The following is a 16,946-nucleotide window of genomic DNA, read 5'->3' as shown; positions in this document are numbered from 1 at the left end:
GGTTCGTTACAACTTGTCTTAAAATCCAGCTTCCGTGTGGACATTACGTTCCATTACAATGTATTTTGAAAATATGGCCAGAAACACAATCTCTGCAGCTGAAGGTGATTTCTGGAAAACCACAATGTTCTATTTCTTCATCAGTAACATACAAAAGGTCTTGTCACAGTCGATGTAATATAACCTGATCTCATATATAACGTTTGCTGTTTGTTATTTTTTGGCTAATTCGTTTTTTTCTGTGTAAAAGTCACAGGTCGTTATGTATAAATGTTATCGGCCCTATGAATCCATTGCCTGGTACAATTCATTTACAGGCTGCAGTCCCATTTATACCTCCTTTATCAAACACCATACGCACATAATGCGTGTATACAACGTGTATCTCAAACAACACGTGAGGGGCATGGTCTGAAAACAAAACCGCCATTCATTGTCTTGTTCTAAAGCTTTTCTTTGTGGGATTGTTATCATTCAGAAGCAGGAGTTCTCTAAAAGCCATCAACTGTACGTGGTGAATAATGCTCTTCTTTATCTGGCATACAACAGCACTGAGTACACCAAAATAATGCATCGGCTTAAGTCACATTTACATATTGGGACAGAAGATGGAAAACAAGAAGCAAAGTAACATCCAGGTGACCGTAAACCTCTTACTATGGAATTCTGTCATAAATGAAACTCAATGAAATATTTCTCTACAATTTTGTACACTACATTTTTTTTTCTACAGCATCCACCGTGCAGATTAAATAACGTTATATTATAATAGTTCAGACTTTTACGGCCACAGCAATACCAATTATATTTTTTTTATTTTATTTTTTACATTACTTTAGGGAAAAATATATATATTTTTTTTCTTTCATTTTTTATGTATATTAAAAAAACTTTACTTACCTTTTTTTAGTCCCCCCTCGGAGACTTAAACAAGCGATTATTTATCACTGGTACAACACACTGCAATACCTATGTACTGCAGCGTATTGTAATTTTTACCAGTTTTTATTAAGTCCTGCCTCCATCAGGCCTAATAGGAGCGTAAAGATTGTAGACCTGGGGGCCTTTATTAGGCCCCTAAGACTGCCATGACAACACTCGGCACTCCGCAATTACGCTGCAAAGGGAAAAGATTGGGGTGACGGAGAGGACCCCCTATTTTGAACAGCGTAGATGCCGCGGCCACTATTGACCGTGGCATCTCATTGATTAAACGATCAGTCTTGGAGTTATCAAAGTTGCAGGGAAGTGTCGAATTACGCCTGAAAAAAAACGCCCCTAATAAGCCTGCAAACATCTGCCCATTACTTGCAATGGGTTTTACGGTGTTCTGTACCCACGAGGTGTAATTTTACACGTCGCTGTCAAAATACGGCGTTTAAAAAGACACCCGTGAAAAAGAAGTGCATGTCACTTCTTGGGATGTTTTTGGAGCCGTTTTTCATTGACTCCATTGAAAAACAGCTCCAATGACATCCGTAAAATACGCCATGAAAAACGCGAGTTGCTATAAAAACGTCTGAAAATCAGGAGCTGTTTTCGCCTGAAAACAGCTACGTATTTCAGACGTAATTGGTCACTACGTGTGAACATACCCTTAGGGCAGGGGTCTCAAGCACACGGCCCGCGGGCCGCATGCGGCCCCTGGGGCTGTCATCTACGGCCCGCGGGACACAGAGCCGCTAGTATCGGCTCTGCTCCGAGACTCTGGAATTCCCTGACATCGCTGTCCACATATGAACAGCGATGTCTGGGGCTTCCCCAGAGCCGGAGTCCCGGGCAGAGCGCTAGTACAGGCTCTGCTCCGGGACTCTGTGGAATTCCCTGACATCGCTGCCCATATATGGACAGTGTGTCAAGGTCTTGCCCAGAGCGGAGCAGAGCGCTGGAGTCGGCTCTGATCCTGGACTCTGTGGAATAGTGGAATTCCCTGACATCGCTGTCCACATATGAACAGCGATGTCTGGGGCTTCCCCAGAGCCGGGGTCCCGAGCAGAGCGCTGGTGTCGGCTCTGCTCCGGGACTCTGTGGAATTCCCTGACATCGCTGTCCACATATGAACAGCGATGTCTGGGGCTTCCCCAGAGCCGGAGTCCCGAGCAGAGCGCTGGTGTCGGCTCTGCTCCGGGACTCTGTGGAATTCCCGGACATCGCTGTCCACATATGAACAGCGATGTCTGGGGCTTCCCCAGAGCCGGAGTCCCAGTGATGTCAGGAGCACAGCTGGAGTTCCAGGAAAAGCCTACTAGCGCTCTGCCTGGGACTCCAGCTCTGGGCAAGCCGCTGACATCACTGGGGCAGCCTCTACAGAGGGCACTGGGGCAGCCTCTACAGAGGGCACTGGGGCAGCCTCTACAGAGGGCACTGGGGCATTATCTACAAGTGGGTGTGTGACAGTATCTGAAGAGGACACTGGCATTATCTAGGGGTGTGTTGCATTATCTACAGAGGGCACTGTGGCCTTATCTACAGAGGGCACTGTGGCCTTATCTACAGAGGGCACTGTGGCCTTATCTACAGAGGGCACTGTGGCCTTATCTACAGAGGGCACTGTGGCCTTATCTAGGGGTGTGTTGCATTATCCACAGAGGGCACTGCGGCAGCATCCACAGAGGGCACTGCGGCAGCATCTACAGAGGGCACTGCGGCACTATCTAAAAAGGGGCTGCCCAATTTTGACATGTGTGCTAACTGAGCCGCCGGACTGCACTTGGCGACTGGAAAGCTGGATTTTTTAAATAAGCACGTGGAGAAATATCTCAAATTTTAAACCTAGCGCTATTATTATAGTAATGTAGTATTATTATTCTAGTAATATAGTGTTATAGTAGTTCAAATAACTAATTGATTAACAATAATTTTGTATTGTATCAAATTTGAAAGTAATGCGGCCCGTCAACTTCCCATTTTTTCTATATGCGGCCCACTTACCCGGCCGAGTTTGAGACCCCTGCCTTAGGGTATGTTCACACGGCCTATTTACGGATGTAATTCGGGCATTTTACGCCTGGAGTTACGTCCGAAATTACGGCTTGAAAGCGTTGACATCTACCCATTGAAAGCAATGGGCTGACGTTTGTCTGTTCACACGAGGCGTATATTTACGCGTCGCTATCAAAAGACGGCGCGTAAATAGACGCCCGCGCCAAAGAAGTGTCATGTCACTTCTTCAGACGTAAATGGAGCCATTTTCCATTGACTCCATGGAAAACCAGCTCCAGTTACGTCCGTAAAGGACGCGGCGTTCAAGCGCCTGCACATGCCGTTACGGCTGAAATGACGGGGCTGTTTTCTCCTGAAAACAGCCCCGTAATTTCAGCCATTACGGACGCTGCCGTGTGAACATACCCTTATAGTGAATTGGAGGAAGCAGCCAATCACTCATTTAGACCCTTTGAGAACCAGGTCAATTTTGGCCTTGATGACCTGAACAGTTTTTTGATTTTGCCTATTTGCATTAAGGCGGTCATACCTTTTCTTTGTTTGACGTAGCTGGATAAGGTCTTGTTTTTTTTGGCGGAATGAGCTGTACTTTATTTATGTGTTGTTTTTTTGGTACATATGCATTATTGTTTAATTTCTATTAACTTTTATTTGGGGAAAACTGCAAAAGAAAAGCAATTCTGCCAGTTTTTTTTGTTGTTTTTTTTAACCACTGATCATCATAAATGACGTTATGCGATTTATTATGCAGTTTTTTATGATTGTCGGGATACCAAATATGTGTGTCTTATTTTATGTCTTGTGACTTATATTTAATAAGTTGTTTTTTTATTTAATTTTTTTAACTATAATGTACTGGAAAATATTGATATGTCAGTACATTATCTTGTGGACCAAAGGATGCCCTAACAGGGAATATGGGCACACAGCCCTGGGGTCCTTCAAAGAACCTTGGGCTGTCTGCCTATGCAAGGTATGGGCCCCTATTGCATCACAGGTGTTCCCTGTGACTCGAGCAAAGAAGGTTTCTTCTCAGTCTCTCCCTTCGTATGCTGCAATCAGCATCAAAAGTATAAAACAGCGAGATCATAGGTTTCTCTGATCTCCGCCGTAAGAGCGGGGCTGCGACTGTGTACTATAGCCGTTGCTCTGCTCCTGATAAGGGGAGCATACTCGTCATGTATCATCAAGAGTATTCTACAACTTCTTTGTCAGCTATGGCTTCTATGCACTTTGTTCTTATGATCGGTAAAGGGTCCCAGAGGACAGAACCCCACCAATCAGGCATTTGTAGTTGATATTCTATTAAAGTTTCATGGGAGATCCTATATTGATCCCTGGATTCCTTAGTGTTATCTATTTAGGTCAATTTCCTTCACTTTTATTTCAGGTCTACGTATATTAAAGAGCAGGTACACTGATATGACAATATATCCGCATTCATGTAGAAATGTACTCTTTCAGGGGGGACTAAGAATTTTTTTTTATGATCTTGAAGTTTGGCACCATGCTGCTTTGCAGTGTGCACATGTGTTCTTTGCGTAGGCTAGGTGAACTATGGCCTGCTATATCAACACATTTTTGCCTCAATGCAGTAATTTGTCATTTGTACTGCCTATCTATTACCCTTTTTCCTATGGTGCAGTTTTTTTTGTTCTTGTTTTTTCTGTTTTGTTTCTATGTGGAAAGATCCTTGAAACATCCACACATAAGATATAGGGGTAGGTTCATAAATCCTGGGCCCACAGTCATATAACTATGAAAGTACCAATTATCATCCAGCGGAAAAAAGTCTTCAGAATAAGCCAAAACCAAGTAAAATTTGACTTGAGAGGTTGGTATGTTATTTGGGATTTAAAAGATCCTTGAAACCCCCACTGAACAATTCAGGAGACAACGTTAAAGTGTACCTATTGTGTCAGGTGAAACTTCGGAATAAGCCATCGTGTGTGTTCATGAGGAATAACACTTTTTCTGGCCATTATATGACTTATAGCCTGCATTTATCACCAGTTTTCCCCTCTACAGGTGCCATCTCTAATCGTCCTTTTTCCCTGAGCTGAGCTCCAGAGTCGGCAGTCTAACTGCTATGATGTCTTCCATACACAGCACACAGAGAAGAGAGGAGATCCTGCTCCCCTCTTTCTCTGTAGCACAACCTCAGAAGCAGCAGCAGCATGGAGGATATTATACAGCAGTACTGAGTAAATCCAACACTGGGGTGAGACCGTAGAAGCAGCGGCATTTTTGTGTGTCTGTGTCTCTCACTCTGCAGCTGCTCCCTTTCTATACAGCTGCTCCCTCCTCATTCCCTCTCCATAGACATCTATGGGCAGCAGCTGTATCCTGATCCCTCAGTAAATGTATCATCTGTCTTTATTTCTTGCTCACTGAAGTCAGATTTTACCGGTATATTCAGAGTGAGTGATGATTGCAGGGGGAAGGGGAGAGGAGTCTGTAATATATGCTACAGAAAAATTGCTTTCTTCACTAATCAAAGTTGCTGTATAAATCCCTAAGCAGTTAACTTCTGCTAGTGGCAGCTGCAGGAACTCGTAATTTTGTCATGTAACTCTACGGCTGTGTCAAGGGAAGCAGTAGATTTGGCGCTTCGAATCATAAAACCAGAGATCCACCGCTATAAAGTATTCTAGAACTATTTAGATTAAATAAAAGGTACACTTTCCAGCCCGAGACCACCACATTCATCCATTTTACCATTCTAAGCAATATACTGTACAATTTATAATATTAAGTGTTAACCACTGAATCACTCTGGATCTCAAGGGATATTAGATAACCCATAACCATAAGACCATATTATCGAGGGAATGGTTCCTTTCTTCTTCGTGGGCACCAATGCACTTGGAAACCTCCCTTTAAATGGAGAACTCGAAAGGAAGCTTATTCTGCCATTGGGAACTGCAAACACTGGTGTTATTATTTGACTGTGAGTGAAAGGTTGGATGCTCATTTTTAATAAACGTTTCCTCTGCCTACATCTCCCTACAGGAGCGACATTCCTGTATACAGAGCACTTAGATAATGGAAGCACTTCTCTAAAGGTCAACAAATGGACCATAGAATGATCATGGAAGCAGCCACACAACAAGGAAATCTTGCAGGTAAGTACTGTATTGTGGTTTGAATTGCCATTAGAGAGAGAATTTAACAAACTTTGATTAAAAGTAGTGTTTCCCTTAATCTCTCCACATACAGTGTAGGGACCTTGTGTATCCACATTATGTAACTTGACCATTTTATTGGACATTGCAGTTCTAGTCTACCAGGCACAGACAAATTACATGAGCTCAGCTGGGATATGATGTGGAAAATATGGTTGTACTTAACAGAGTACTTAATTAAGCCATGATTTATTAATGACAAATTAGTTAGACCTTATTTTGCAGTTCTAATAAGCTTGATGAGTAATTTTATTAATCACCGTTGTGCTAATTGCAGACATGTACAGAAGAAACACTAATTATACAGGCAAGCATATGCTAAATAAACCGAGCTGCTGAAATATGCAAAATATCTGGGCTATTTTTCAAAGTCTTAGTTTAAAAACTTTAACTTTTTTTTATTATCTGACCCCCTTTCAACTAAAATGCAGCATACTTTTCACATTACTGATTCAATTAATTAAAAATACAATATAATTTATGTATATATATATCTAAGAACATCCCTATTGTAAGTAGATTCAGCAGTAATGCATATTTATTTATATATAGTGTTTTAGGGGGCATTGGTGTTCGCAGAGTGCTGTCACCTGTGTGTGTGTGTGTGTGTGTGTGTGTGTATATGTATGTATACATGTATACATGTGTGTGTGTATATATATATGTATATATAGTTAAACCATGGTTACGTCTAGATCATGCCATCTGGGACAGATATATTTGTTTGTAAGATCCATTATTCACACTGTATTATGAAAACAAGACTGAATCCTGGTCAGGGGAATAAGGGGAAGTGACTCAAAGTGGACATGTCAAGCAATGTCACTAACCCTTGCTTCCAGGTGCAGCTGCCGCAAATGTATGAGGGCTGCTGGTCCTGGGTACTTAATTTATACACTTGGTACCAAATCTGTGATGTCATTGCCCACCCTGCCATCACAGGGTGGGCACTGACATCACCCATTCTCCAGCCTTAAATCCGTTACAGGCAATTTCACTCGGATTGACAAGTATGAGGTAATCACATCTATGATGTCATCATTCTGATTTCATCACCCATGTCATTATATGCACTGGTGCTGTAAAGAGGAACCATAACCCCTTGTTCCCTGATAAGTCTCTCCGCTAAGAAGCATTAAAGGGAATGCACCACGTCTCTGACACGGGTCACCTCCGCTCCAGGTGCAGCTCTCACTTTTTAGGGCCTGTACCCCTTGTGATGTCACTACCTGCCAAGTCCCGACTTGTGACATCACCGCCCATTCTGAGGACATATCATGCAATGTCACTGACCATGACAATAATGGCTTCAAAACACTTAGGACGTCACCAAATGTACTGATCTCCTACAGAGGGCCCGCCAACCTATGTCTCTTGTCCCTTGTTAAGGGAGCCTGTAGAAGTAGTGACTGTCACTCGGCCTGATGAAGACGCATGTCCTGCGTTGAAACGCGTATCCCCACTATTGTATTAAAACCGTTAACTATATTATCTTTGGATTACTTACTGGTTTGAGCAGCGCCAATTAGGGACACCACACACACACACACACACACACACACACACACACACACACACACACACACACACACACACACACTTACACACTTTTTCTACTCTACATACCCTTTTTACCTTGTAGCATTGTATATATTATGTTGCCAGTGTAAATCGGACCCTGGCTGCAGCTTCTACACGTGGAATTGTTGACATCCATTACCAGTGTTGTGCCTGTGCCTGCACAACTTCACAAGGTGAGCACATTGCTCCTTTTCCTTCTTTTTATATATTATCCACCCTCTGGTAATCTGCACCATGTGGCGCCGTGTTTTTTTGTTTCTCTTTGTTTTACTTGGCCTACAGAGGATGGTGTGGACCCACTGTATTGCCAATCGATTTGGCGTGGGGTGAAATGGCTAGCAGTCTCTAAGGGATTACTAGATGTTCACCCTTTGACCTCCGTATGGAGATGTGGACTTGGCTGCTAGTACTAGAAGCAGCAGTATCAGAAGTGCCTGAAGGAGAGCGGCGGTAGGGAAGAACCGCCAACAGCGTGGGGTGGAGGAGAGACGCAGCACCAGCCAGGAGCCAGAAGACGCCTTGGACTGGTAAGTACACGGCGGCAGGAGCAGGCAGTGGCAATTACAGTGCCCACTCTTTTTAGGCTTCTGAGGAAACCGTAGGTAAAATGTTGTGATGTTCTCCTCAGGTTCCCAGGACCTCTCCTCAGGACCAAAGTTCTTCCAATCAATAAGGAAGAAGAGTTATCATCTGGACCTCTTGGCATCATGGACATCAAGGCTATTTAGTACAAGTGGTTTGAGAAACGACCGATTATAGAGGAATTGGGAATTTGTAGACATTGAGGGGAGACAAAGCTTGTACAAAGCAGGGTTAATTTGCTTCAAGATGACATAGGGACCCAAAAATCGAGGCTATAATTTGAAACAAGGAGTCTTAAGACTAATATTTTTAGAGGACTTTGTCTCCAGAATAAAACTGAAGAGGAATCCTTTTCCTCCTGTCTGCATTCTTCTTGAAGCAAGAGACAACTTTATTGAAAGATTCCAGCTGCGTAGGAAGTTTGCATGCAAGATATTGGCTACCAGAACCTCAGAGAGGGTAGGAAATGGTAGAGGAACTCTTGGATGCTGTCGGTAAACCTGAAAGAAAGGAGAAGACTGAGTGAATTCACCAATATGGTTATTATAGGCAAATTCCGCCCAACGAAGGAGACCAGCCTAGTCATGTTGAAGAGGAGTCACAAAGATTCTGAGCAGGTTCTCCATAAGGCTCTGTTCTCACCAGCATCGGAGGGTCCGGCAGGGTTTACTGTAGACAATAGCGCAGCATGCTGCGCTATTGTGTCTGGTAAAATCACGCACACCCCGTCAATGGGTTCCGGCGGGTTCCGTTTTGCAACGGCACCGTTGGTTCCGTTATTTCCTTGTTCTGCTCCTCTGACGGAGCAGATCAGCGGAACACACCAACGCAAGTGTGAACCCAGCCTAACTTGGTTTATACATTCCACTTGACTATTAGATTGGTGGTAGGCAGATAAATAAAAAGTATAAGTTAACCTCAAGTAACTTGCAGAAAGCTCTCCAGAACCTAGAAGTGAATTGTACACCTCAGTCAGACACACTATGCTTAGGGAGTCCATGCAGGCAAAATATGTGTTCAATGAATAGAGCAGCCAGACAAGTAGAAGTAGGAGTATCCTGGTTATCGATGAGGTGTTGTGTATTTGGACGATAATCTTGTTTTCTCCCCAAATATCAACAAACTGTAAGGCCTTATTCACACGAACGTGTGCATTTTGCACGCGCAAAAAACGCAGTATTTTTTGCACGTTGCAGTTCCGTGTGTCATAAGTGTTTGCTGCGTGGCTGCGTGATTTTCACGCATATGCCATCCTTATGACATGCGGTTTTGAGGTTTAGAAAAAGAAATGAAGAAAGTGGTTTTATTTTTCCCTTCATTTCTTGATCTACTGTTGCGCGAGTCACGCGCGACACACGGAAGTGCTTCCGTGTGCTGCGTGTGATTTTCATGCACCCATTGACTTCAATGGGTGCGTGATGCGCGAAAACGCCCAAGTATAGGACGTCTTGAGTTTTACGCAGCGGACATACGCTGCGTGAAAATCACGGAATGTCTGAACGGCCCCATTGGCTAACATAGGTCAGTGCGACGCGCGTGATTTTCATGCACGTATCACGGACGTTAAACACGTTCATGTGAATAAGGCCTCATTTACACGAGCGTATTATACGCGCGTGCGACGCGCGTGCTTTTCACGCGTGTCGTACGCACCTATAATAGTCTATGGGGCTGTTTAGACGATGCGTGAATTTTGCGCTGCGTGAGTGCGTTGCGTAAGGGTATGTTCACACGTAGTCAACAAAAACGTCTGAAAATCCAGAGCTGTTTTCAAGGGAAAACAGACCCTGCTTTTCAGACGTTTTTTTACCAACTCGCATTTTTCGCGGCGTTTTCACGCCGTTTTCGCGGCGTTTTTTACGTCCGTTTTTGGAGCTGTTTTCATTGGAGTCTATGAGAAAACAGCTCCAAAAACGTCCAAAGAAGTGTCCTGCACTTCTTTTGACGAGGCTGTATTTTTACGCGTCGTCGTTTGACAGCTGTCAAACGACGACGCGTAAATAACAGGTCGTCTGCACAGTACGTCGGCAAACCCATTCAAATGAATGGGCAGATGTTTGCCGACGTATTGGAGCCCTATTTTCAGACGTAAAACGAGGCATAATACGCCTCGTATACGTCTGAAATTTGGCCGTGTGAACATACCCTAAAACTCACGACATGTTCTATATTCTTGCGTTTTTCACGCAACACGCACCCATTGACTTCAATGGGTGCGTGAAAACAACGCATGCCACACTGACGGTCCTGCGTTGCATGCGCGAAAATAACGCAAGAGCTGTCAAACTCCTGAATGTAAACAGAAAAGCACCACGTGCTTTTCTGGTTACAAACATCCAAACGGAGTGTCAAATTCGAGATGAGCGCACCGAACTTCACCGGGTTCGGCCAAACTCGTTTTGACCGAAACCGGTAAAAAATGTTCGGGTACGCGACGTCAGGAGACAGTCACTGTCCACGGTGCTGAAAGCGTTAAACTGGTTCAGCACCATGGACAGTGACTTCCGCTCCGAAAATCCATGAACCTATAAAAAAAAAAAAAAGTTCTGACTTACCGATAACTCCGGTCCGACCTCCCGGGATGACAGTTAAGTCCAAGTGACAGCTGCAGCCAATCACAGGCCAAGCACAGGCTGCAGCCAATCATAGGCTGCAGCGGTCTCATGGACTGCGGCGTCATCCTGGGAGGTGGGGCCGGATGACAAGAGTGGGACGCGTCACCAAGGCAACGGCCGGGAGCCCGGACTGGGGGAAGCAGGAAGTTCTTGGTAAGTATGAAAGTCTTTTTTTATTCACAGGTTGGTGTATATTGTGTTCGGCATTCACTGTCGAGGGTGCTGAAAGAGTTACTACCGATCAGTTAGCTCTTTCAGCACCTTGGACAGTGACGGGCGTCGACTAGCCTCATCTCTATGATGGCGGCTGCGCGAAAATCACGCAGCCGCGCATCATACACGGATGACACACGGAGCTGCCAAGTGCCTTTTGCGTGCGCAAAACGCAGCGTTTTTTGCGCGCGCAAAACGCACACGCTCGTGTAAATGAGGCCTAAGGCCTAAAGGAGATCTCTGAAAATGTCAATAACAAATTCTTGGAAAACAGCTGACCAAAGGCATGACCAAATACTCTAGTATTAAATGTGGTTTTCCACTCATTTCCTTTACTGATCCAATCTAAATTGTATGCACCATGGAAATCCAGCTTGGGGAAAATCTTTGCTCAATGGAGGCGGTCAAAAATCTCAGAAATTAATGACAGAAGACATTTATTGTTTATCGATATCTCATTGAGCCTATATAATCTATACAGGGCCGTAAAGTATAGTCCTTTTTCTCAACGAAGAAGCAGCTAGCTCCAACAGGGAATGATGATTTGTGAATAAACCCCCTATCTAGTTTTTTTTTATATATAGAGACATAACTTCAGTCTCTGGAATGGACAGTTGACATACCCTACCCAAAAGTAGAGTGGAATTGGGAATTAAATCATATAGTGCAGTCATGGGATCTGTGGGGAGGAGGAATCTCTGCTTGACGTTTACAGAAGACATAAGAGAAATCAGTATAACCAGTACAGCGAGATCACGCTGTAAATGACAGCAAGCGTGATCTCGAGTAAGTGACACACATTAACGTTACCGAAGCGTCGGGAGTGTTTATTAGACATCGCGTCCTGGCTGGAAGCGATATCTATTTACTCTCAAGACACTTCAGTAACGTTAATGTGGGTGTAAGTGACAGCACACGCTGTGCTGAGTACATGAATGGAGAGAAGTGTATGATGCTGATTGGTCGCTGATTGGTCAGCGTCATAAACTTCTCTCCACAACGCCCACTTGGTCAAAAGTAAAAACACACCCAGTTGGGCATTAAGAAAGTCATTAGCATAAAGCTAAAATAGGTCATAACTTGGTAAAAATTGATTGTTTTTCTAAATAAAAAGCACTGCTGTCTCCTAAATTACAGCGCCTATCACATTATGTAGGAGATAGGGCACTTATAATGTGGTTACAGAGCCTCTTTAACACCTTTGCACACCATGACACAATAGCACATCCTAGTGTGTGTGTTGGGGGGTGATGTATGTAGCGGACTCACACGCTGTGCCTGTTCCATACCCTGCGGGTGTCAGCTGTGTATTACAGCTGACACCCGGGACTAACATCTAGGAACAGCGATGTTCCTGGCCATTTAACCCCTTAAATGCTGCAGCATCTGAGGCATTAAAAAGAGGGGGCGGCCCCCTCCGACAGCTAGTCACCCTCCCCACACGATCGCGGGGCGCGGATGGTTGCCTGGCAGCCAAGGGGTCTAATGAAGGCCCCCTAGGTCTGCCTCTATAAAGCCCTGCGTGGGCGGATGTATGGCACAATACAGGGGGGCAATATCTACAAGGGTGGCAGTGTGTGGCACCCAGGGGAAAGGGGGGGCCCAGTCAAAAGTTTGCTATGGGGCCTAGTCTTTCCTAGCTACGCCCCTGGTCCCACACTGTGTCCCCTTATTAAATGATGCCCTACACTGGGCCCTCTGATTAAAAAATTGTCTTACACAGTCCTCCCTGAATAAAATATGCCACCCAGTAAGGAATGCTCACCTGCCGACGCTCCCACGCAGTCACCAAACTGCTGCCTCTTTTGGCCAGGCTCCTGTGGAATGACACAGATGGCGTGATAACGTCTTTGCGTCTTAAGTATCTAGATACAAATGACTTGGTGTACAAACATTTGTGTATGCACCAATACAAACATAAATCTTATTGTCTATTAAAGTAATAACCGCTATATATTAAACATGTAGCATGGCTAGTGTACTTCTAATGTAATAATGGATTGGCTGCTGGTTTTTCTACTATATTGAATGTCTGGCTATACCTGTTCCATTGGTCGTAACACTTAACGAACCTTTGTTGTTATTATAACGTTATTATATTGTTTGATTTATTTTAGTCTAGTTTAATCAGGTCTAGGTTAGGGTCACATCACATTTGGGTATTATGTTTGGTGAAACTGTTTGAAATGTTCTGCCGAATGTTTGCCCCAGACGTATACAACTGTATTACTATAGAATACATTGAAATAAAAAAACACTTGGCATATGTTTTGCTAATGAAGGTTTATGGGTACGTTAGACATATTTCCTAGCATATATGCAGAGTGTAATGCCCAAATGTAATGGGAACCTAGCCTATCTGATAATAACTATCCTCTTTTTTTTAGGTCAAATTCCATTACTGTGTATTATAGGTCCAAATTAATATGAAAAAAACTGTTTTGTTCTACATGGATTGTCTGAATGGTCTGATTATATTAACACTACCAAAAGTTCTGCAGTGTATAATCTTTTTTTATTCCACTTGTATTTTATATAATTTCCATGTTTATCACTTCTTGCCATTTCATTCTTCATTGTGATTTAATTCTGAAGATCCTCATTGCCTTCATGTTAGACGAGATATTTTAAATAATTTATAACCACCCAATTAAATAGATTAATTAATAGAAAGTGACTGCTTAAGTCCATTAATGGATTAAGTCTATTTCTTACTATAGTGTAGAGTCACGCATTTGCCATAACGCAGCGAGCACAAGCCACTACCAAAGTAGGGCAGCGTTAGCAAAGCAGACAGCATATGGCAGGCAGGTCACTGGGAGATCAATGAGTCAGTGATGTGTAGAAACCTTTGCATCCTTACCCTGCTGCTCCTAATTCATGTGTTCTTTGCTGGGATGCTGCCCCATCAGTCCTTATTGCAGACATTCTCTTATATAGAACACTTACAAATATGATATTGAGCCACAATGATCATTAAGAGAGAAAAAAATCCTATTAAAGATATGATTGTTTACACTTCATTCCCATTTCCTTTTCCAGTTAATCAAATGAAAACCCAACAAACCTATTATAAGTCAGAAGGATCCACCAGAATCTGTTACAAAACAGATCATAACAAATCCATCATGACTTCTGTAAAAACGGAAGCCAAGAGTGAAGAGAGCTCTGTCCTAGTGTTAACTGCAAGTCATATATGCTTTTGATTCTGGTGCCAGGTTCTAGTAATACCATGAAACCCTTGTGCCAGTACTGCACAATAGTATCTACATATGCCAATAGCTGCGGAGCCACATGCAGGGCTCCCGAGCTACTGGTTGGGGAACACTGATCTAGATTATTCTTCCTACGTATGTTACATTAATAAACATATTGTCTGTAATATTTTAGTAGGTTGTTTGACAACCCATGAAATTTACCTTTTGTATATGTTTCTCTATATATAAGTGATAGGAGTTACACTACAAGCTCCAATCAGACAAGTATAGGCACTTAATAAATGATTGTAATAAAGTGTGGAAGCTTGGCTTTTCTTTACTCGGGGCAAAGATTGTTTGCTGCCCTAGCCCTGTATCTAAATACCCTGGTTATTGCCCTCCCTCCCAGCCCCTATTAACCAGGGCAGGGGCATAACTAGGAAAGACTGGGCCCCATAGCAAATTTTTGACTGGGGGCCCCCCCTCCCCTGGGTGTCACACAACCCCTCTTGTAGATAGTGCCTTTTTTACAGCCCCCCCTGTAGATAACGCCATACAGCCCCCTGTAGATACCATACAGCCCCCCTGTAGATAGCGCCATACATCCCCCCTGTAGATAACGCCATACAGCCACCCTGTAGATAACGCCATACAGCCCCCCCTGTAGATAACGCCATACAGCCCCCCCTGTAGATAACGCCATACAGCTCCCCCTGTAGATAGCGCCATACAGCCCCTCCTGTAGATAATGCCATACAGTCCCCCCTGTAGATATCTACAAAGGGGGCTGTATGGCGTTATCTACAGGGGGGACTGTATGGCATTATCTACAGGGGGGACTGTATGGCGTTATCTACAGGGGGGTCTGTATGGCGTTATCTACAGGGGGATCTATGGTGTTATCTACAAGGGGGGTCTGTATGGCGTTATCTACAGGGGGGTCTGTATGGCGTTATCTACAGGGGGGACTGTATGGCGTTAACTACAGGGGGGCTGTATAGCGTTACCTACAGGGGGGGCTGTATGGAGTTATCTACAGGGGGGGCTGTATGGAGTTATCTACAGGGGGGACTGTATGGCGTTAACTACAGGGGGGCTGTATAGCGTTACCTACAGGGGGGGCTGTATGGAGTTATCTACAGGGGGGGCTGTATGGAGTTATCTACAGGGGGTGTCTGTATGGCGTTATCTACAGGGGGGACTGTATGGCGTTAACTACAGGGGGGCTGTATAGCGTTACCTACAGGGGGGGCTGTATGGAGTTATCTACAGGGGGGGCTGTATGGAGTTATCTACAGGGGGGCTGTATGGCGTTATCTACAGAGGGGGCTGTATGACGCTAACGCCATACAGCCACCACTGTAGAGAACGCCATACAGCCCCCCTCCTGTAGGGAACGCCATACAGCCCCCCCTGTAGGGAACGCCATACAGCCCCCCCTGTAGGGAACGCCATACAGCCCCCCCTGTAGGGAACGCCATACAGCCCCCCCTTGTAGGGAACGCCATACAGCCCCCCCTTGTAGGGAACGCCATACAGCCCCCCCTTGTAGGGAACGCCATACAGCCCCCCCCGTAGGGAACACAATACAGCCCCCCCCGTAGGGAACGCCATACAGCGTCCCCAACCCCCCAAAAAAATGTGACCTACAGTGTGTCCTACAAAAGACATGTATCCCCTATCCATAGGATAGGGGATACATGTGTGATCGCTGACAGCGATCGGGAGAACGGGGGACCGAAAGTCCCCCGAAGTTCTAAATGACTAAACTCTGACTTCCGGCGTCTGCGCAGCTCAATAAAAATGAAAGGAGCGCTGGTCACGCAAGCGCAACCGGCGCTCCATTCATTTCTACGGAGCTGCCGACACAGACCCCGGAAGTCCGAGGTTTGTGATGGAGAACTTCAGGGGACTTTCAGTCCCCCGTTCTCCCTATCAATGCCAGCGATCACACATGTATCCCCCGTCCTGTGGATAGGGTATACATGTCTTTTGTTTAATGGCAGAGCGGGGAGATACCTCCCTGCTCTGCCATAGTGTTCAGTGGCGTCGCGCTGTAGCAGCCATAGCGGCTTCTAGCGGAGCCTCCTGCCACGGTGGGGGCCCGTGCCGGCAGGCGACACGGGCCCCCTCGTGCCGCGGGCCCCGTAGCAGCTGCTGCAGCGGTAGTTACGCCACTGAACTAGGGTATTTACCTCAACGGTCCCCCCCCTAAGCTATGCCTCTGTTCTATTAAAATGCATACTACAGATTCACAGGTCATATTTTGTTTCGTTTCATATAAAGATATGACACCTCAGTTTTAATTAACACTGAACACCACAATACTAGGATAATAATATTATTATAATAATAATACAAAGAGACATTATCAAAGATACACATCTGTCACCGGTTTTGGCACCTCCTCCACCATTCAGTGCAAAAGAAAATGTGAAATTGGGGAATTGATGGAGATCCACTGTAAGCAGATTCGAAGGTTCATGTTCAATTTGCACAACATTTTGTTAACATAACGAAGATGGGTTATATCATATCAAGCCCAGGGAGAGCCCACAGTTATGATAGATAGTCATAAGAGAGACCAAGAGGAGTTTGCCACCAAGTGAAAATCCTTGTAGGAGATTGTT

General features: G+C 44.6%; 1 protein-coding gene across 3 annotated transcripts in view; it reads left to right on the top strand.

Annotated features, from left to right (window-relative positions):
- The first annotated feature begins 560 nt into the window (after nt 1–560).
- ATOH7 (atonal bHLH transcription factor 7) overlaps nt 561–16,946 on the top strand; it is a 30,980-nt gene continuing 14,594 nt past the window's right edge. For 2 of the 3 annotated variants that reach the window (XM_075842692.1, XM_075842694.1), the window contains exons 1-2: nt 4,906–5,164; nt 5,956–6,068. In XM_075842692.1, the coding sequence (XP_075698807.1) occupies nt 6,017–6,068 (52 nt within the window). In that variant the 5' untranslated portion in view covers nt 4,906–5,164; nt 5,956–6,016. Of the gene's footprint in view, nt 639–4,905; nt 5,165–5,955; nt 6,069–16,946 lie in introns of those variants that run through there. The other variant, XM_075842693.1, reaches the window with a different exon arrangement.

This window comes from Rhinoderma darwinii, chromosome 11 (genome assembly GCF_050947455.1).
Source record: "Rhinoderma darwinii isolate aRhiDar2 chromosome 11, aRhiDar2.hap1, whole genome shotgun sequence".
Lineage (NCBI taxonomy): Eukaryota > Metazoa > Chordata > Amphibia > Anura > Rhinodermatidae > Rhinoderma > Rhinoderma darwinii.
The sequence above is the reverse complement of the archived record's forward strand: the minus strand, read 5'-3'. Positions and strand labels throughout refer to the sequence as shown.